Source organism: Gavia stellata, chromosome 19 (genome assembly GCF_030936135.1).
Source record: "Gavia stellata isolate bGavSte3 chromosome 19, bGavSte3.hap2, whole genome shotgun sequence".
Classification (NCBI taxonomy): domain Eukaryota; kingdom Metazoa; phylum Chordata; class Aves; order Gaviiformes; family Gaviidae; genus Gavia; species Gavia stellata.
In genome coordinates this window covers 4136885-4159535 of record NC_082612.1, presented here as the reverse complement: position 1 = coordinate 4159535, position 22651 = coordinate 4136885, and the positions used below count along the sequence as shown (strand labels likewise).

The 22651-nt window shown below is 40.2% G+C and overlaps 1 protein-coding gene across 1 annotated transcript in view; it reads left to right on the top strand.

Annotated features, from left to right (window-relative positions):
* Window positions 1–5501, top strand: part of ARSJ (arylsulfatase family member J) — a 46197-nt gene extending 40696 nt beyond the window's left edge. The window contains exon 2 of the mRNA XM_009816992.2: window positions 2906–5501. Within this exon, the coding sequence (XP_009815294.2) occupies window positions 2906–4307 (1402 nt within the window). The 3' untranslated portion in view covers window positions 4308–5501. The remainder of the gene's footprint in view (window positions 1–2905) is intronic.
* The last annotated feature ends 17150 nt before the right edge of the window (window positions 5502–22651 follow it).

Here is a 22651-nt window from a genome sequence, read left to right as displayed (position 1 = left end):
AAGTGAACAAGTCTTGACCACTTTTGTGACAGTGAAGAATATTCTGATAACTAGAGGTTGATACTTCTTCGAAACATTTCTACAGTTGAAATATCTTTACTGAAATTTGATTATTTTGCAGATCTCTTTTTACATATACGAATATAAAAATGCATATCTACTTGTATGTGTGCATATATGTATGTTCAGAAGCATAGCTATGCCGTAAATAGCATATACACACATGTGGGGAACACACCACAGACTCATGAAAAAAGACAGCAGCAGAGAACTGAAGCAGCATATTGAATAACTTACTGAGGGGGCTGCTATGCCAGAAATTTTCTTGAGAAGAATACGTATAACTGAGGCTAATTCTCGATATTTTTTGGTTCAGTATTTGTCAGATTAACAGCGTAGGAATGTCGTGCTTGCACATATAATTGAAAAGCCCTAGCTGGGGAATCTACGTGTTGTTTATGAATCCTTTCTGAGAATTAACTTTGTGTGAGTATCATACTTTCTATGTAGGCTTTGTCAAGAAGCAAATTAGTTTGCAATGTGTTGCAAATTCTGTTGCCCATTCCCCCCAGGCTCAGCTTCTCTGTCGAGGAGAGGGGTGGAAGGATCTCTATTACAACAGCATCGCTTTAGAGAAAATTCCGACTTCCAGCAAACTTAGCTTATCAGGGGAGAAACTGTCCAGCTGGGATTGGGGCTTGATCTCAAGATCGAGGCGGCTGTCAGGGTTTGAGAAAGCAGAAGCTATCTACTAAACTAGCAGGGTGGGGGCAAGGACTTTTTCGGTTGGCTCAAATAAGGGGAATTTACGGAAAGAGTTTAACAAGGCGGAGGAAAGAGAAGGGGAAGGAAATGCAATGTCTTGTGAACATAGTTCCCTGAGGACTCTCAGAGATGGAGTGAACTGAAGTATGGGGCACTGCCGGTAGTCAGCGTGGTTTCCTTATTGCAGTTTACCTGTTTTAAAAGGAGAAGAGTATTATACTTGAATCATGGGAAGGATGTGGATATTTGTGTGGGCATGACATTTCTTTCACAAAAGCAAAGTGTAGATCCCAGAAACGGGTAATTTTGAGAGTATGCTTTAACTACTGCAGCATCTCCTGTGTCAGCACCAGCTTGTGAGTTTGGGGACAATTGGGTGGCAGGGCTCCAGGTCCACAAACTGGGAACAGACACGATGCTCTGAAAAGGTGCCAGAGAGACAAAGAAAAGCAGCAGCGCTGCGGTGTACTGAGTACAGGCTCGCTTAAAGCAGAGGACTGCAACACCCAAAGCTTCTGCAATAAATTAGTTAGACTAGAGCTTCTGGTTCTGTGGAAATGAGTTCAAGAATAAAATGGGAGTTACACAATTATTACAGATTGGCAGGCATTGAAGACAGCTATGGTGCCTTCTAAGATCTTGGCCAGGAAGACTTCATATAAAAGCAGACTTCAAGTTATTTATGGACAGGCAGAGCCTAATGTTTTTAATTTTCTGCATAGCTCAGGAGGCCAATCAGATCGGCAATACTAGCAGAATGTGTCAGGAAATCCCAACTCCTACTACCACAAATTAATAAAAAAGTGGTTTGGGGGAAGATTTGCAGTATGGGTGGACGTAGCCGTTCTATTCATGACTGAGAATTTAATCTATTCTCACACTCAGGGAGAAGTCTTCTTTGGTTTACAATGTGCTGTTACATTCTACTTTTTAATGTCAAAGTAATATAAATGGATTTGTCCTTGATTTTTGATACTTACTACTGCCCATGCTGAATTCATTTTCTAATCATATGGAGGCCATATGTATTCTTTACACATAGACTGTACTGCACTGCAGAATTTATTATCCTATCCTTTAAATACACTGCCGTTACATGCTCAAAAGTCCAACGTATTTATATGCTGTAGATATGTTTACCACTAGCAAATTATGAGGCATTGTAAAACTTGTATTTATCCAGGTAATTTTCTGTAATCATTGTTAAATGGGGACATATGAAAGCTTTCTGTGGAGGAAAAAAAGTACCTCAAACTATTTGTGCTCCCGTATACATTGGTATTTTGACTAGCTCAGTTCACGGAGGGAAACATTACATCGACCAGTTAGGCAAGGACAGAAAATGACTGCTGAACGAGAGATCCAGTGATGAAATTATCCCTTCCTTTTGAGCGATCACTCATAAACCTCTTTTCACTGTAACTGCATGCGTGTTCTTGAGTTTTGGCCAGGGTACTTGCCGTCCACGCATACTTAAGTGTCTTACGCAGGAGATAAATGCCGGAGCATGGGACTGTAGGTGTTCCAGGAGAGAGCAGAGCCAGGCCCCCTCATGTGCATGCTGACAACTGGCTCCGTTGTTATAATATTAGTAATATCTCTGCTAAGTCATAGCCCATATGCATATTGTGTGATGGATGAGCAGAAATCAGACCATCGGGCTTTCAGTGTTGCGCATGCTGTGAGAGCTGATCCCAAGTCAGTGCTGGAGTACTTGTTCACGCTCAGAAAAAACAATGCAATCATTCTGCTTTCTAGGGTTTGGATTATACATGAGGATTATACATTTGGATTATACAAGTGTGTATACAATACAATATACATTTGGATTATACAAGTGTGTGATGCTGCTGCGTCATGTTTCTTGTTTGGTATTGTTGCCCACTGGCCAAAGGAGGTGGGGGAACGGCTCTTAAACTCTTGTGAAGCGGAACACATGCCGTTCTCCTGTTTCAGCAGATTTAATAGTATGACCCCGTTAGTTTTTGACATACGCACTTCAAAATATTTCCAGAGAAAATTGCTGCATGCATGGGAATATTTTCTGCTGCCGTTACGCGCATGGGTGTCCAAGCGAAAGGGCCTGAGCATTTCTTTTCCCCGCGCCCCTGCCTGATGCCTGTCTCCTCCCTGCCTCCAGGTACCAGATACACACCGGCCTTCAGCACTCCATCATACGGCCAACCCAACCCAACTGCTTACCTCTGGATAACGTCACGCTACCTCAGAAGCTGAAGGAGGTTGGTTATTCAACGCACATGGTTGGCAAATGGCACTTGGGGTTTTATCGCAGAGAATGCATGCCCACGCAGAGAGGATTTGACACTTTTTTCGGCTCGCTCTTAGGCAGCGGCGACTATTACACTCACTTCAAATGTGACAGCCCTGGGATATGTGGCTATGACCTGTACGAGAACGACAACGCAGCTTGGGATCATGACAACGGCATCTACTCGACGCAGATGTACACACAAAAAGTACAACAAATCTTAGCTTCTCATAACCCCAGGAAACCTATATTCTTATATATTGCTTACCAAGCTGTTCACTCGCCTCTTCAGGCACCAGGCAAGTATTTTGAACATTATCGATCGATAAATAACATCAACAGGCGAAGATATGCTGCCATGCTAGCTTGTTTGGATGAAGCTATAAACAACGTAACCCTTGCTTTAAAGAGGTATGGTTACTATGAGAACAGCATTATCATATATTCGTCAGATAATGGTGGGCAGCCAATGGCCGGAGGAAGTAACTGGCCTCTCCGGGGAAGCAAAGGGACCTATTGGGAAGGAGGTATCCGTGCTGTTGGGTTTGTCCACAGCCCCCTTCTGAAAAACAAAGGGTCTGTGTGTAAGGAGCTTGTGCACATCACTGACTGGTTCCCCACTTTGATCACGCTGGCAGAAGGGCAGATCGATGAAGATATCCAGCTGGATGGCTATGATATATGGGAAACCATTAGTGAAGGCAGACGTTCTCCACGGGTAGACATCTTACACAACATTGACCCGATTTACACCAAAGCCAAAAATGGGTCCTGGGCAGCTGGCTATGGGATCTGGAACACTGCGATTCAATCCGCCATCAGAGTGAATCATTGGAAACTACTGACAGGAAATCCAGGATACAGCGACTGGGTGCCTCCACAGGCCTTCAGTAACGCGGGCCCCAACCGCTGGCACAATGAGCGCGTTTCTTGGTCAGCTGGCAAAACAGTGTGGCTTTTCAACATAACCGCCGATCCGTATGAACGAGTGGACCTCTCTGCAAGGTATCCAGATGTAGTGAAGCAGTTGTTGCGGAGGCTTTCACAGTTCAATAAGACTGCGGTCCCTGTTCGATACCCACCTAAGGACCCCCGGAGTAACCCGAAGCTGAATGGAGGAGTCTGGGGTCCATGGTTTAAGGAGGATGAAAAGAAAAAGAAATCAGAGAAAAGTAAAGGTGCGAGTAAGCAAAAGAAGAGCAAGAACAAGAAAAAAGCAAATCGGAAAAAAGGGCAATCATTACATTGCCGTTCACGTCTTGCTGGTGGATAGACTCTAAACACGCTCTTTTGCCAAGCCTAAGTCAGCTTGGCCCAACTTTCTTGAACTTCTGACAGAATAGACTAGAAACGCTAGCTCTGCACTATGGATGAAAGTTGTCATCTTCTCATTTTTTCTCTGATTTCACCAGCACAAGATATCCAGCACAAGATATCTCAACACTCTGCCTTGGGTGTACGTAAACGTCCACATGACAAACTTTCTCCTCTACGGGATGAATGGTGCTCACCCATCTTAGCTACATTCCAGATAACAACGGCGACAACACCTAACTTCAGTAAACTCATTTTTGATGGACTAATGGTTGTTCCTTGCCTAAATTAGTTGGAATATTCGGAGAGTATGGAGATGTTAATGGCAGATGTTCTCAAACTGAGAGATGATTCAGAGTGAGAAAGGAAAAACAAAACTTGAGAACCTCTGTGGGTCAGAAAGCGTTAGTCACCAACGTGTGATTTTTTTTGATACAACACAGCAGAAACACGAAGCCGTCAGAGTAACTTTTTAGAGGTGCTGGGGAGGGGGGCATAATAGGAGGAAAGCTGCTTTGAATTAGACTTTGTCTGTCCTACATAAATCAGAAATAGTTTTAAAATTTCCTAGACGTGCTAAACTCCCCCCGTTTGTAGTAAAACCAGAAGGTTGTTATTCAACACACATGAACAGCTAGCACACGCCATGTATAATTTATTATAGGCATAGGCAAAAACACATCACCAAAGTGAATGTAATATTTAAACACTTTAAGATAACTATACAACAATATGTAAAAGACATAATTTATTTTACAGCACAATACTTATTTCTCTGCCATTTAAAACTTCAATTACTGGGTGATGCAAGGTACCCCTTTGGGTGCGACGGTTGTTTGGGGTTTTTTTCCTTTGATTTTTAATTTTATTTCCACTCTATCATTCAGAGTTTTATTTAACAGATCCATATCCTCAGAGTACTGTAAAGCAAGAAAATACTGTATACACTGCTAGGATGAGAAAGGAGAATGATTCAGGTGCATCATTTCGTTATGTATTTGCCTCCCATTATTTTGAATGTAACAAAGTGATTATTTAATTTAGTAGTCACGTGACTATTGTTCAGTTTCTGTACAGAAGCTAGGCCATCTTTATGTTTGGGGGAAAAATTCTACTTTAAACTTTTTATTTATGTATCTATTAAAATAGTTTATTTTTGTGGCATTCATAAAAGTAGTCTGCCTCTTTTTTGCATCAAAGATAGCAATTCTGTCCTTGTTTATTTTAAATGAACTCAGTAAGCTTTTTTATTACTATCGCTTTTGGTGCAGGGATGATTTTATGACATTTCACTTCTGAAACAGAATTTCTTCTTCCAATGTGTATCTAATTTGAGACATGGTTCAAGCTTTGCCCTTTTCCAAGGTGTCTGCATGGATGATTAATGGATGTACTGACTGCATATTCTTGGTGATCTGTGATAATTGATACAATACATATGCACACATAAGTTTCAAGATGAATTATGTTCAGTAAAAGTTATGATTCATTTGTTAAATAGATATAACATATTTTGGTAAAATTTAAAATAAGCAGCCTTTGCAACTACATCTCACTTGACTTAGAAGTTGCCTTTATATAAATGGTTTACAGTTGAAAAATTAAACTTTCATAAAATCAATGCACACTAAAAGCTGAATCGTGTCCAATGCTCCAACACCCCCTGACCGTTTTTGAAAAGAAACTAACTGCAGACATATGCTGCCAAAACCTAGTAAATCGCATATTTTCAGCTATGAAGCAGAATAAAGCTGTCATTAATGAAAACTTAGAAACAAGTTAGTCATATTTTAGAGTTAATTTGTAATGAATATACTGGGGAGAAGACAGAAATGGACTTCTTGAATAGTTACCTATAAATAATAATTATAAAAGGATGATGTGTATCTGCCTAAGCGTTTAATATTGTCACTGTTGTTTTTCATATTGTGTGGTCCTTAAGACGGCTAATTAATTTTCTTAGAAATCTGTCTAGCTTTACTTGAGATCCAGACTATTCAATGAGTAATCAGGAACTCAAATGTTCTCTAATTTCTCACCTTTTTTTAAAATGTACCATTGATGTCCTTAAAAGAAATGATAATAACTTCTTGAGACGTTATACTCCAAAATGTGATGTATAAAATCCATGTCTTTGAGAAAATACATGTCTTTTTTGTCTTTGCGAAAAAGGGAGACTTTTTAAGTTAGTCTGGATCAGCTGTCAATACACAGGTGTATCTACAAATTGGACAAATGTAGAAATGATGGCTTTTTATGATGAGCCTTTTCTAGTTTGGGAAAGAATCTACACTTCGGTAATAAACATTAGGAGAGAAGTAAAGGAGGCAGGAACTGATTTGGAAACATTATGCTGTCTAGTTTACAACTTAACACATAAATCATGATGTTTATTTTTGAAATACCCCGGTGTCGCGCACTGAGTCCAGCATTAGAAAGAAATAGTGACGTTTCTGACTTTCCAAGGTCATTTAAAAAAGGCCAAAATTAGATGTGTAAGCTAAACTATACATAAAGAAGGACTGAGATATTTTAATTTATTTTGGCATAATAGAAACAAGGCACTGTGATATAGTGTTATCCTCATAGAACCAACGATTGCCCTTTTCCATTAAAGTTTTATGGTTGCTTTGGCTTCTATTGGACTGAAGCAACCAGAGGGCATTATTCTCTGACAACATTTTATTCTATAATTTTCTATATCTGTTCTCTCTCAGGCAAAGTGGGAGTCCTTGAAAGTAATCAGTGCAAAGCAGAACAGTGGATCGGTTCTTGCATGCCTGTATATTAAATAAGTGTTCCACAAGAGTAAGTGTTTGAAGAGTACACAAGGGGAGCGTGTTTTCTAAGGCTGCACTGGCTCTCAGTTAGGCTGATTCCCTTGAAATTGATACTCTGATCTGGTATAGGGCAAAAGTTGGATTTAGAGTGGCTTAGAAAATACCCACAATTTGGAAGCCTTCCTGAATATTTTGCTGAAAAGGTCCTGATGTGAAAATACCGTGTTGCAATCTTCCTCTCTACTCTCACGCAGTGCTTCTTTTTTCACCCCAGCGATACAATGGTCTCGAGTTTTTGGTGATCCCGTATAGCTCTGAAACCTGACTTGCCGTTTATGGAGTTGTAAGGAGTTCATACACTCTCACAGCAGGATTACACAGGTTGTTTGTGTCTCAGAATGGGTTACGTGCCCAATCTCGGGGCAAGTACGATAGGCAAACGCTGCAAACAGTTCAAAAATGGCTACTAGACTTACTGAAACCCCAGTCCTATACTCCGAAGGAAAACCAACAGCCCTCCTAATTGCTAGGCAGACATAACGAGGGAGTTACCACTTTACTCAGGCTGATATATTTGTGCAAAGGCACTCTTGAAAACCAATTGATTTTGGTGTAAGTCAGTAACTGGTCTCTCTACCCACATTATTACGAGATCTAAAAAAAGACTGAGTGGGGGGAGGAAAGGCGAGGGGGATTTACTTATTCAGTTGTCTCAAGCCTTCTATTCCCCATATGCTATATGAGTACAAGAAAAAGGCAGGTCTGATAGTAACTCTCCGATCTGGCCTTAGTGACATCCACACCTTTGGGAGGTGCAGCCTGAGCAGGGAGACAATATTTCTTCCTTTTCCATGTATTGTTGATAGCTGTGATCCTGGATCATCATTTCTACACCAAGGCAACCTGAGGAGTGAGGAGGATAACTGCAGGGAAGAGAGGATGAAAGAAAAACTTGAGAAAGAAAAAAAAACCCAAAACAAAACAAACCAGAAGCAGGAAAGCCTTGCCTTGCGATCCGTGCTCCCTGAACATAATACATCATGCTGAATTGCTTTTTAAAATCTGTAAGTGTGAAAAATATTTGTGTTGTCCATTTCAGGTTTTCTCAATTTTATTCTAAAGCTCTTTGAATTACTTTTATGATGGTTAGATAATTTTATTATGTTAACTTGTTGTTGTTCTTGTTCTTGGTGGTGGTATTGTGGTGTTGTTATTTAGTTTGACATAAAGTTGGAGACAAAACACCATCCCAGCTACAGATTAAGACCAGTGGAGGGAAGTGCCAAGAACAGTAAGTAAATCTGAAATGGCAGTCTTTATGTATGGGTCATGTTGTGAGATGTGAGGGAAAGTCCGTGCGGTTGTGAAGCTCAGTCATGGAATATGAGTTACCGTAACTAATGGAGTCATTAGTGTCTGAAGACATCCAAAAGCTGCTTCTATCTGCTGGGACATGAGGCTTTTTGGGAAGTGAATTAGGCCATTAAACCCAGCAACTTTCTCTTTCTCCCTGGAAGCAATGGGCGCTGATTGGATTTCAAGCTGATGAAAGAGCACTCATGTTTCCATCTGCGCAGGATTGTACATAATGGGTTATCTGAGGTATCGTCTAGACAACACTGAAACTTCGGGTTTTGTGATCACGCTGCACAGAATAAGCTGCTTTTTCTTCCTCTGTGTTTCATGCACTGCACGTTCGGCAACCAACACTCACACTTTTACACAGCCTTCCGCATTTTGGAAGTTGCCTTTTAGGAAGAGCATTAGCTTTCTGCAACAGAAAGTGAGACAGCAGCAGAAGTTAGAGCATACGAGGTCAGATACTGGGCTGCAGCCTTTAGGGAATAAACTGGGAATGGACTTGCTGTTAAAATTTCTTTCAGTTGAAGGAGCTTCAGATTTGGTTGATGGCGAAGAATAAGAGTAGTTCCACAATGCAATTAGACAAAAGAAATGTGTACGTCTGAATCTCCTTAAACTACACGGAGCTACTGAAGTCCTCCCAGTGGCATTCTTCAGTGCAAATGGGGGTGCTGGATCTGCCACCTTCTACTCCAAAGGTGGTTCAGAAAATATGTGAAGAAAGAAAAAGAAAGGAAGAAAATAAGATATGGTATGTTTTATAGGATTTTTTTTTTTCAGATATGGAGATCTATGAACAAAGGATTGTACCTTTGCTGACTATTGTTGTGCATTATACGCAAGTCCTGGAAAAAATACTTGGTAATTTTCAGTATGTAACATTCAGAGACTAACTACAGGTTCCTTCTGTCATCTTGCTTTAAACCCAGTGAATACTCATCAGTGATGTTCAAGCAAGGCAAGTAAAATCTAGTTTACTTCATTCTGCATATACTATAAATTATACTACCAATGTTAGGTCCGCTTTTCCAAAAGATAAAATTAGCTCAGAGAAAGACGCTGGAATATACAATATACCTGTTGACTACTGACTTAATGAACTGTACTCTCAGGACAGCAGTAACTTTTCTTCTGCTGCTCTCATTCTTTTGTTTTCTCATTTTCAAGAACAGAGAATGCATATTCCCGCAGAAAAAACGTGCGTAAGATTTAATTTAGCAGTTAGATAACACAGGCTTCATTTCAGCATTCCATTCCTGTTCAGCACAGTACTCAATAACGTACTTCATTTCATTTCCGTGGAACCTATGTCAAGGTCTTGACGAAGTGGAGGGATGTGTAAAAGGCAGGCCAGTGTGAAAATACCAAAATGTTCTCTTTCCCTGAATTATGCTTGTTTTCACCTCTACCAAGCGAGTTAATAAAAATAGATATAAATACAGTTGACAGCATGAAAGAAGATCTAATGAAGTGCCTGGATTTGAATTAATGTTGCAACAAAGGTATATTCCATGATATGGTTCAAAGTTATTTCATAAATTCCATTCGTTTCAATCATAATCAGGGCAACGTTGCTAAAGTTTAGCTTGCGACTGAAGTAACAGAACTGATTAATGACTGTTATTGTGAATTTCCATAACAAGTGGAGAACAGGGTCCTGAAATGTCATACCAACATAGTCTGAAAAATGTATTTTTAAAATTTCTTATAAACATCAGAGTCTCAGTAAAAGTCAAGTATTTAATCACCTAAAATTAGTGCAGGCCATGATGTTTGTTGTCATTCCCTAGATTTGCTTAAAAAGATCACTTTTGAGAACTACTTGGGAAAGTCATGTTTATTCTTCCTTTAAACACAGCTTTGCTTCTGCTAGTTAAGCTTAGCCAGAACTGCGTGTGGGAGAACGTCAAAGGGGCTGTAAAAGTAAGAATGGTTCTTCGTTATAAGTGTGTAGAGTGCAGTTTGGAAAAGGACATCGCTAGTATCAGAATCCAGTACATTTGGAGAGATTTGCCAAAATCTAATGTGATAGACTAATTCATTCCTTTTAGATAACCAAGATGTATTTTTATTTTTTCAGATGGCTAGAGGAGGAGGGGAAACATGGCCCTGTGAGAAAATGAAGAGTACCAAGCTGTGACTGGTGTCATACATGGAATGAAGAAATTGCAAGTTGCTTAAAAGGAATATTTTGGGAGGGTGAACTCAATGTCATTAAAGAAATACTTCATCTGTCATCATCTGGTTTCTTCTAAAGAAATCCAACCTTCAAAGCTCTGAATATTGGCAAACTTTAAGGCCAAGAGTATAACTAGTAATACCTTACCTTTGGGCAACCCTCTTAAGTCTTTCTCTGACAGCATACCTGTTTTATAGTGATTGGTTCCAGTTTTGTTTGGCTTTTCCTTAGCAGATTTCATTACATTTTATCACTCTGGATGGAGTGAATGTAGTTAGTGTTGATAAAGAGCATATTGGAGCTTTTTGGTCAGTGTTGTTTATCTTTACCAAATTGTTTAGGCTCTCAAGTAATCGCTAAGCAATCTCTTAGCAAGACCTACTTCTAATATACTTAAATAATTGATCTCTTATTACTATGTAGCTATGGAGGATTTGAACATTGCATTTACATCATCTCCATTCTGTTTGGACAGAGGAAAGTATCTGCAGTTAATAAACATTAACCTCCACAAAGAAGGGTTTGCAGAGATACAGAGGGAGTGCCCAGCTCTGGCCTTCAGCCCAGATGACTTCAGCAACTCACAACCTTTTGTCTTTAAACATGATTTCTTTGAGATTTTTACTGCCACTAGATTTTTTTTCCTTCTCTTTGAAAGGAAAAAGCCTAGATGATTAATTTTGCTTTCGACAGCGGATGTGTAAGTCTGCTTGGAAACCCCCCTGCGTAGAATGGCAGCACGGGAAGAACAAGAAGTGCCTGGTTTGCGTCAGGAGGAACACGCCGTGCTGCTTCCACTCCCACTGCTCTCCTCAGCCTCCCACGGCCCTGGCTACCGAGTCACTAACAGGAAAGTCATTAAACTTCTTAGCATGTGAGTATGCCAAGATCCAATAGTTATCCCCAGATAATGAGCAAGTTGAGATGAAACGGTGCCCTTTCTGGTTCCTGCCCTTTCTTTCCAATCACTTTCTTACTTCCACGCACTGACTAAACTTGCGGGATGGTTATATTAAAATTAGTGGAAGATTTTCTCTATTACAGATTCTGCAGGCTGAGATCTCAGTGACATCTGTTTCCTTCTCGTCCATGCCAGCAAAGACCAGCACGAGGACTTGTACTAGAAGACAGTCCTTGAATCCAGCTAAAATCATGTCTTTCTCGTGTCAGTCAGGGTTGTTCCCCAGAGGTACGCAGGAAAGCATTCCATATAACGTAATCCTAAATTCAGGTAAATGCATGAACAAATTATAACTGTCCTCATTGTCCTGTCTGCTTATGCAGTAGACTTGTTAAATATACAGTGTCTTGCTAAAGACACAAGCTTGCCTGTTTGCCATTTCCTATACTTTTCTTTAATTCCCATTTCATTACTCAAACCTAGTAAATTCTGTTTAAATAAAAGATATAACTGTTACTTGAATAAACATGAAGAAAAGCATCCAGTTCTGATTTAAAGCAGAAAAATATGAAGAATCTATTACTTCCCACTGTAAATCTCTTGCAATAGTTATTATCTGAGTTAAAAGTATATATGCCTTCTTTCCAACTTGATTTTTTGTCTGGCTACAGATTCCAGCCTTATGTTCTCTTTATCCCTAAGAGTCCTTTGGCACCTGGTGTTTTCCTCTTATGATTGTACATCTGTATTCTAATCTTTAATTTTTTTAGAGGCTGAACAGATTGTGTCCTTAGAGTCTAATCATTGTATGGCACTTTCTCCAGTTCCTGAATAGGAGCCGAGGCTTTTTTGCACGCCTTCTCCAGTTTTCAGCAGACTATGAAAAATGTGGACGTCAAAAGTAAATACAATGTTCCGGTATTAGTTTCACTCAAGCTATATAAAGGAAGAAATATCACCGCCTGAAAAGAAAGGAGTACTCCTCTGCCTCTAATGAATTGCATGTCCTTTGTGACTCTCTGATTTAAGGTTTCTCACCACTCCGACCATTCTACTGGTACGCCTTCACTCCTAGTTACACATACTCTGTGCATCACTCCGGAGCTGGTTTCAGTAAAACATATTTTGTTGAAGGGCAGAATTTCTATGATTCTATGAATTTTTCAGGTGATCTGCATCACTTTGCAGTCGCCCTCTCCTCCTTGTTGTATACCACTCCAGCAGCCTTTGAGGCACCTGCAGATCTTGTCAGCAGTCGTTCCGCGTGGGCTGGACCCAATACCGCTTCCCGTGCAAGCACCTCCTTTTAACGATGACTTCTCGTTGGAGACCTACCAGGTAGCCATTGCTAATGCAGCTGGGTGCATGCTCTGCTTGTACTATCAGAGTTATTTTAACCTGTTGATTGCTTGGGTCAAGTAGTAAACCAGTTTGGCATCCAGGAGTCTTGAAAGCCTGAATCTCATGCGGTGGAAGGCAGCTGTCGTGTTCCAACTCTGCCCTCCAGGCTGCACTGAGCCGAGAGCATCCCCTGCTGCTTCCTTCTCGGGACGGCACTCCCAGGCAGGGAGCCCAGGCAGGGGACTGGCTCTGTCGATGGTGTTTCATTTTGTTGTTTCCTGGGAGGCAACCTTTTACTCCTTAGGGGGTGTTTATTCTTATACAGAAAAAAAATAATAATAATAAAATCAACTTTGAAACTGTCCTGGAAACAGGATTTGATGTTTTCTCACAGCAGTTCCATTCTTTGTCTCAACTTTTACAGCCATTTTCTAAAAGCCCCCTGTGCAAAACAGAAGACGAAAATGTATAAAATAAAGAAGATACAGAATAAACTCTCTAATTATATTTTATATCCCAAAATACACTAACAGCAGCCATGCCTATAATGTCCAATTCAGGAAAAATATGGACGTCTTCCTCTAAGGAGTAAATTTTCAAAAGTCACTTTTTCACATTTCATGATTCCAGAGGGCAGGCACTGATTAACTCACACTTATTTAAATCAGACATCTAATATTTATTCAGATACAGCCTTCAAGGTAGCATGCCTAACTGAAGTGTTTTAGCAGTTCCATTTTCCCAGCAGAACATGTTGAAGATCACGTAGGTGAGTAATCAGTCCCAGAAACCAACTACTCCATTTCCATTGCTCTGGACAAATCCTCATTCTGATTTTCCTGGTTCTGAGTGCGACATCCAGGTTTATCACTGCCAAGCGGTGAAATTCACTCCGTCTCACTGAACCACCACTGTGCTATACATACCTAGTGATTCCCTCCGCTGTTTTCCTTCACTGTGTACGCTCTTGGTTTTGAGCAGTTTCTGTACATTTACTAAATCTACCCTCACAGCTTGCAGTGCACGGCATTATTTCTGTCTCTGTTTTACACATAGAAAATAAGACATGGGTTGTTCCAAGGTGACAGAGGAAGTCATTGGCAAGAGCTGGCAAAAGCCCGGATGTCCTGAGCTGGGGTCTGATGTTTAAACCTGAAGGCCATCATTCCTCAGACACTTCATCAGGTGTGCTCTACTGGCGTTTCGTACCAGCAGCGTTTAAATCAGCGTGCAGCAAAACCACGGTAGCCTCTCGATTGCCTAGTTTACCTGCTGCATACTGAGTTTGGAGACAAAGAGCAGATTTGGACCTTCTCACCGTCATCCCAATGGACTGGGGAGACAAAGGTCACATTCTACAATCTGCTACTACCCGTGCCTGCGGTTCAGTTGGGAGGAGCGGGGGGCAGGGGAACACTCAGGCTGACTTAATAATTTGCATCCTAAAATCTTTTGCTGCATCCAACAAGATGCATAATATTTTCCCTACAACGATATGAAATAGATTTGTAGAACTGTCTTCTAATTCCAGAATTTTTTCAGTCTGTAATTGCCTAGTGATATTATTTCCCCAAAGATCATTAATTATTTTTTTTGTTTCCAAGGCACTGTTTAACTCACACTTACTTAAATCACCAAGTACTTTCCGAAAATATAAACAAAAGTAGAATTGCACTGCAAAGGCGTCAGTACTGCTGGAAAACGTTAACAGCTTTATTAGTGAAAATAGGGCAGGTCTGAGGGTTTGTAGTTACTGCTGTTTACAGGTCCAGGTGAGATACTCACCGGCTTAAATGGGCATTTTGTGAATTACTAAGGTAGGTGTGACAGCAGTAAACCAAAAATTGCAATTTCTTTATTACAGGGAGGGTAGATGGAAGAAAAAATACTGTAGGTGTAATGTTACCAACACTTTCTTTTATTTCCAGAGGAAAAGACATGTCAGTGACTCTCTTCTGCATTGTCTCCTGAGACAGAAGACTTCCCAAGGTATGAAAGCATGTTTCTAGTGCTGTCGTTGAGATTTATCCATCCAATACTGTACCTGTGTCATATTATGGTTCCTTAGTTTGCCTTAAAGAAACAAAGAAAAACTTACTTTTTATTGTCTATCAAAAGTACTGCATTTACCCAACACTCCTTCCACTGCAACAGCTCAGTGATATTTTAGGTATCTACCATTCATTGTAATCTTGTTAGGTTTCTCCTGATTCACTCAGCCCTTAATCTCTCATTCTTTTCTAGAATTCTGTAAGTCTTGTTTTGTAAGTCTTACATTTATAAGTCTGTATTTTGTAAGTCTTTCTCTTCACTTGCAATTTTAATTTATTTTCATGAAAAGCAGTAATGCTGTTCATAATTCTGGATCTGCCGTGATCCTGTAAGCATGTTAATTTTTAGGCAATGCAGATATTTCCTCATCCATCATACACAATAAACAAGTTACCCTGTGCAACTAGATGGAAGATTAAATTGATGCTTTAGTTAGCTAGTTGAAGCACAGGCTTTTGCTAAATTATCCAGAATGCCTTTGCCTGACCATCTGTTTCAAACGGAAATGAATCTTTGGCTTTAATTATAAAACTCTTACGAATATTATTTTTCTTTTCTTTTCTAACCCAACCTGCACCTTTGGAGATTGCTTGAAATCTCCCTGTATTGTATCAAAGGTGGGTGGGATTACCAGAGTGGCTGTGATTTCATTTTTTTTATTAGCCTTCCTGTTAATGATTTTAAATCTATTTACGCACTTGCTGCAATTTGAAGCAAAAATCTGTGTTTGCAAACTGTGTTTACAAATTTTCTACAAGAGACCATGTTATGAAGCAGTCTAAGTACAAACACGTTAAACCATATGGAAAATCCGCCCTAATCTTGCTAAATTGTTCCAATGTTTAATCACCCAGATCATTAAAAGTGTGTACCCTCTTTCTGATTGTTTTTTCTAATTTCATGGTCTAGCCCCCAGATCATATTACAATTCTTTCTCTGTTCCCCATGAAGGTGTGCCTAGATTGAGACCAAACACAAAAACCTTCTACTTTGGGTGCTGTTCTCCAACAAAGAATTACTCATCTCAGTAAGGATTTGTCATTAAAGTGCTTTGTAGATATTTTTTTTTTTCCAAAAAAAGGGTGAAGCCAACCTTTTTATTTTAAATTAAATGGGCCGCAGGGAGGAGGAAACGGAGAGCTCTGGGCTGGGGTGTCGGGGACCTTCTCTGGAGCTCTTTGCGTTCACCTCGTAAGGAATGGGAAGGGCAGCTCTCCCTTCCCTTCCTCTTGTAGAGTGGTTTCCTTTTCATTCGTGTTGTCAGCAAACCATTCTCCGGTTGGTTTCTTCTAGCTGGGTTGGCCAACATGCCCTGCGCATCCAGCACATACTTTTCTCTTCCGCCTACCCGGTCTGAATCATAGTACTGTCCTAACTTGCATCTTCTGTGGTGCAGGGCAGCAAGTCCTTTTTATGACCGAGAAAGAAAAGAAAAACAAACCGAATTATGCTTCTTGGCACGTTTTCCAGCTCCACTAGAGAACTTGGCCCTTGCTAGTCAGTAAGAAGACCTTGAGCAAGCAGAGGAATCTTTTTTCCTGCCAAGCTGTCTTCCCGAGCAGAGGCCAACTTGTAGCAACGCAGCGTGGAGATGAGTCAGTGAAAAATGGACTTAGGTAAACACTGTTAACTGATGTTACCGAAATTTCTGCCGTGTCTCCAGAGACAGCTGCATTTCTTTCTTCATCCAAGACCCACTGAGGTAGGGAGGTATTTGAACACTCCTAATTGAAATCCTAGGATAAGTGCTGGTCTTCTCCTCCTAACTTTTACCCCTGCAAATTTCAGTTCCCATCCCTCCTCCTCATCAGCTGTTGGTGCGTGTGGTCACAACGCAGGCCTACATGTAGCAGTTTATGAAAAAGAGTGAGTTTAGTTCATTCTCTTCAAAGGATTTCTAGTTTAGAAGGGTGCCAGATTACCTTTTTATCTTCCTGAAGGTATTTTCTCTCCAGAATGACCAGAGTGACTTTTATCAAAACATACTTTCTTCAAATGGTTTCATAAAGTTCTTAAATTAAAGGCAATATTTTTTTAAAAATAAAGATAAAAGGAAATGAAAATGAGAGATATGTCTCGTTTTGTATAGCTAGCTTTCACTCTACAGAAGTTGATCCAGGCAAGGCATACATAAGATACTTGCATTAAATAAAGACCTCTGATTTTTAGGAGAGAAATTTCCCCACTCTTCCCTCACGGTCAGTTAGACTGTACTTGTTAGGCCCGTTCTAAATGTACATTTTGTACCAGTAAAATTTGTTGATGTGATTTTGCACCAGTGTAATTCAACCAATACAACATCTCCATGATCCCTTCTACAGTGGTGTAAAGGTGTTTTATAGAAACATTGCAATGGTTTTTTTCCCCCTCCCACACAGAATATAGATAGATATACCTATATGGGCCTCTTCTGGGGGCACAGATGTTCTCTTTGCCCTCACAGGGCAAACTGCCTTACTTTAAATTAAGCTTGGTAGACGGCAGAGAATCCTTCCTGCACCCTTTGAAAGCACTTGACCATCACAACACTCCTCTATTACCTTTGAATGGTGTCGATCTGCCTGCCTTGTAATTTCACACGGTGATTTGTGCAGTACTTCTCTCTATGCAGACCACCCAGACCTTGGATGCCATGTCCCAAATTCTGTCATCTCAGCACTCACTGCCACTGCTAAATCAGCCCGCGGGTTTTTTCCTGTATGATTGCGCTCTACCAAGTGCTTGTACAGAAAGTGTACCTACACTCAATGTTTCATACAGCTTTTAAAGGAGTCCTGAGAAGGTTTAGCTGTTCCTTTATAGAATGACAAATATCTTCACACTCCTCCCTTTCCCCTCTCCCCCATTTCTGTACTATATTCTGTACTATATTCACTATGATTCATTCTCATTCCCTCCCAAGCTGTGTTATTCCCTGAAAAGTACAGTGTTTTCTTTTCATATTCTCCCTGAATGCTGTGGCTGTGACTTCTTTCTCCTGTGTTTCTCATAGAGAAGTTTAGCAGCAGTTCCTGTAAAGAATAGGCATCTGAGGAGCATGAGGGAAAAGCTGGTATTATATCTGGAACCAACTCGGAGAATAATGTATCAGCTCTTGGGAAAAGCAAACACGCTCCGAGAATTGTTCAGCTGGACCTTAAAGCTTCTGGGCTACGAAATGCAGAATAATAGGATTAGAGAAGCAAGAGATGGGAGATATCTACAGAGTTCTCTTCATTTCCCTGCAAATGAAGGCTACGGCTTTACATGCTCAGCCTCTGAAAAAAAATACATCGGCAACTGCACAGTTATAATTGGCTTGTGTAAAGCAGGAGAGGTGTTGGTGCTTCCTCCAGTTCTTCATCTGTGTTTGAATGAAGACTTCCAAACAAAAGCATTCATCTGGATTTGTACAGCAGCAGATGACTGTTTAAAACATGTATTCTCAATCACTGTCTATGTGTGTATTTAGTACAATAAAAGGTATTTAGGCAATAGAAGATAAGCCAAGAGACTCGCAAGCACTATCATATTACGTTAGCAAAGTTATTCTCACAGCAAGACAAATAGCGGCATTAAGCAACCTGACCCTGGAATTTGGGCACCTTTACTCTTCCACTCATAAATCTACTAAATCGATGGCTTCTGGGTGTTTATCGTTAGCATTAGGCTCTCTCTATACATATGGTCCTTAGGAAATGAAGCTTTGAACATTTGTTTCAGGTTCCAGCTGCTCTGCTTTGGGATGCGAGAAGTGTGCTCAGACTCATTAAACCTACAGGGCTTGGAAGCTGTTCTTGTGGTTACGCCACAGACAATATTGCATGTGAGACCCAAGTGCTGTAAGTCTTTGGCACGAAGCACAGCGCATGCAAGAGTTCAGCAGCAGTTCCAGAGCAGACTCGTAACACGTCTCCTTGTTTTGCAGCTGCTGATGAAAAGGTGCTTTTTAAAAAAAGGCAGAAGTTAAACAGATGTCCTCGAAGAAGCTGAAGATGGAAATATTTCTCACGTCAGCAATTGCACACACACAAAATGGAGGCTGCTCTGGTAGGTTTCTCAAGAGACCACCAACCTTTCCTACAGGTCGTGGGGAGCAGAGCTGCCTTGCTGTCTTCTGCCTTGAGTTTTGTGGGTAAAACATGATACGCTGCTTGACGATGAATTCTTAAGCACACAGAGGATAAAGTCCTACAGGACTAGATTTCCCCAGGCTATGAGGGGACAGTACTTTTTAAAAGCATGGATAAGCCAGTTCTGCTACCGTGCCACTTGAATTGCTTCCAACTGTAAGCAGAGATCCAGAGGCTATATGAAATCCATGAACTGTATGCCGATGGACTTTTTCTCTGAGAGGTCAAGTTCCAGTTGTCAGTAAATAGCAGATAAAGTAGAAGCAACTTCTGTGCCACCGTTGACGGATGGCAGGGAAATCAGAAGGAAATATTAAGTAGGAAATTATTAGTTGGTGAAGGGAGGGAAAAAGAAGGAATCGTTCCCTTTAATCTTGCTCCTTTCTTGAATTTAACACAGCTAACCTGAAATACTCTGTTTCTTTTTAACTCTGCTTCTCGTTTGCTTTTGCATTGCTTTCATCTAGAGTGTGAAATTCCAAGTCGCTGTGAAAAAGCTGCCTTAGGAATATTCTTGGCAATACTGCAAGCAGAAAGTACAGGAAACCTCACAAGAGAGTTTGTTCCAGCAACACTGCCATCCACGTTTCACAGCTGCAGGGACATTCAAAGCGAATCTAAACACCGCCTTTTCCCTTCTGCAGAAGTAGAAGTACCTGGGACCAGGGAAGTTTAATTAAGTTATGCCACAATCACAACACACTGAAATAAGGGGAGAAAAAATTAATCCATGAGCAAAGTTTCACAAACCAAAAAGGGGGCAAGATAGTATAAGCCGGTTACTGCAGGACAGGCTGGCCAGCAGGCAGAGCGGGAAAGCAAAGGGGAAAGATTATTAAGGGCAAATATTTCTCCGCTGTTTATTGTAGCCACATTTGGCAAACGTTTGTAAGTGAAGAAGAGCCAGTGCCATGATGACTGTTGGAAAGAGGAAGGTAGCGTCTGCCTCCAGTGCTGCTTTGTACCTCCACATCTGTTCTCGCAGGCCGGTGAGCTTTTTTAGGACGTGCTTTTCGTAACCGATCATAGGTTAACTTTCTGAAAGCATATTTAAGTAAAGAGAGAGAGTGTACACATTTATGGGGGAGTTAACCTTTCCGATACTCTTACAGGTAGCCTAATATAGCTGCTAAGCTTTGCTGCACAGGTATAGTGGCTTCGTCAGTGAATGAAATGAAGTCTATTACTGGTACAAGATCTTAAATATCATCTTATGCTCTACGCTCCACCTAAAAAGTCTGTGAGATGGAAGGGGTCCTGACCACCCCATTTTGACCAGGAGATTATTCCTCCAGAGAAGACACAATGGAGGAGACATAAGGCTGGATTGTGAAGACCTGACCGCCTCTTGAAGAGGCCAAGCCACGTTGACTCCACCGTTAAAATGCAGAGGCCTTCAGTGCTGAAACTGCGTAAGAATTTAAAGGGAATAAATGCGATTCGGAACTTTATTAGCTGATTTCACCCTGTGTTTAAGTGCTGCCTTCCTTGAATGACACAGAAACTCTGCTTTGGCTTGTATATACCGTGCTACAGTTTTCAAAGCGCCTCAGGGTGCCCCTAAAGGTAATATAGCCCAAGATACACTGAGAAGTATACTGGCGTAATTGCTCTTCTGTTTGGTTTTAATCTCAGTTTTGCTTCAAGTTTGTAATATAAGTAACACTTTTTAAGTTCATTACTTTTAGAATCATTTTGCTTTTAGGCAGCAGATGTGTTATTTATTTATTGGTATTATTGAATTTTCCCAATTTTCTATTGGAACTGACAGATCTCTTTTGCTAATCCTGGCAAGTGTAATAACCACGTAACCCTGAACTTGCTATTTAACCCACTTGTGTTCATTTAGGAAAAATCTTCAGAGAGGTCTCCTACAGATTAAAAAAATATCTGTATAGCAGCGTGATCGTGTATATGTGTCAACAGTGAGGCATATCAGGAAATAGTTTATCAGTAATTTTATCAGTGATTTTTACGCAGAAGTCTGACTTATTATTTTCTAATATATAATATTGGAATAATACAGATTTCACTAGGCAAATTAAGTGCTGAGTAAAACTTCTGTGAAAATGCAAAGACTTGGCTCAATAAATTAGAATGCTCTACTACTAGCCAGAAAAATGCAGTAAATGGTCAAATTCTAGGCTGGTGAATTTATTGTACGTCAAGTGTAATCTCTAAGTAAGCATGACTGTTGATGGGCTAAAGTCTAACTGGCACAGGGTTCAGGAATTAAAAGCTGGCCTCAGCATTAAGATTAAATCGTGCATAGAAAAAGAATTTTGATACAGTTCTGTTCCAACTTTGGAGGATACAGCACCGACTCCAAAAAGGCATCCTGGAGCCTGTCTTTGTTTTGTGATGCCTCAGCTCCAGTTCGATTCAGAGAGAAGTTAACTGATAGCATTTAATTATAGCTATTATAATTATAAAGGCTTGTGTCAAACTCTGTAGGTAAATCACAATAGAATAAAAGTCAAGTAATATGCTTCTGAGACAACATTTCCAAATAGATTAAACGTAAGAAAATACCTATGTGTATTCTTAAGGTATTACAGGAATAGGAGATACATTTTTCTTGCAGCAAATGACTTTCAAACAGAAAATCGTAATCATGTAGAAGGGGAAAGCATTAAAAAATGCTTGATTGCACTAAATAATCCTCTTTTAAAATTTTCCTGATTGAAATGACCTTTTCTTTTTCTCATTTAGCTGATCTGCATGTTATGAGTTACTAGTTGAATTGGGTGTAAAACCAAACACAAAGAAACCCCAAGTCTTTCAGAAAGACTTAAGTAAAACCAGATGACAGTTAGAAGATAGCTATGCTAGAACAACAGTATTCATTATTAAGGAAATAATATATAGCAAGCTATATAGAGCACTGGGGAAAACATTGCGAAGAGGGAGTATACATTTTTTTCCAGTTGTTATATTGTCTTCCAAAAAACCAGTCACACACGCATACTCTGTTTGCAGTAAAATTGACACAAGGAAAAAAAGGTCCTGTAAAAATTTCAGCATTCAAAGAAAATTATTTCAGGTACACTGTTCACGCACACACACAAATCACCAACAGTCAACTTTTGTTGTTAATGGTAGCTTTCCTTACACTTTTTAAATAAATAAGTATGAAATCTTTGAATTATGCCATATTGGTCAAACTGTTACAAAAAGAAAGGAATATTCTGTGCAGTTATATTTTCTATAACTGAACTGATACAGCAAGGAAAATAAGTAAATCTATGTGTTAGGGTAAAAGAGCAAACATGCAATGTCTTTATGCCCTTCTCTTATTCATTTAACTTCAAAATCAAATTCCGTTCTTCCTCCTGTAGTATCTGTGCCATGTGCTTCAGGACAAGATGCAAGAACCTACCTATAGCTTTCCACGCTGGCTCTTGCTGTAGTTTGCAACAGTTACGTATTGGCCTAAATCACTGTACGTGGCATTTAATACGATAAAAACTCAATAATCTTGATGTCTTTATAAATGTCTGGTCCCTCCTTGTGAGCTTTGCTAGGCTGCTGGATTTGGTGACTTCCGGTAGCGTTGAGTCCCACGGTTCAGTTACT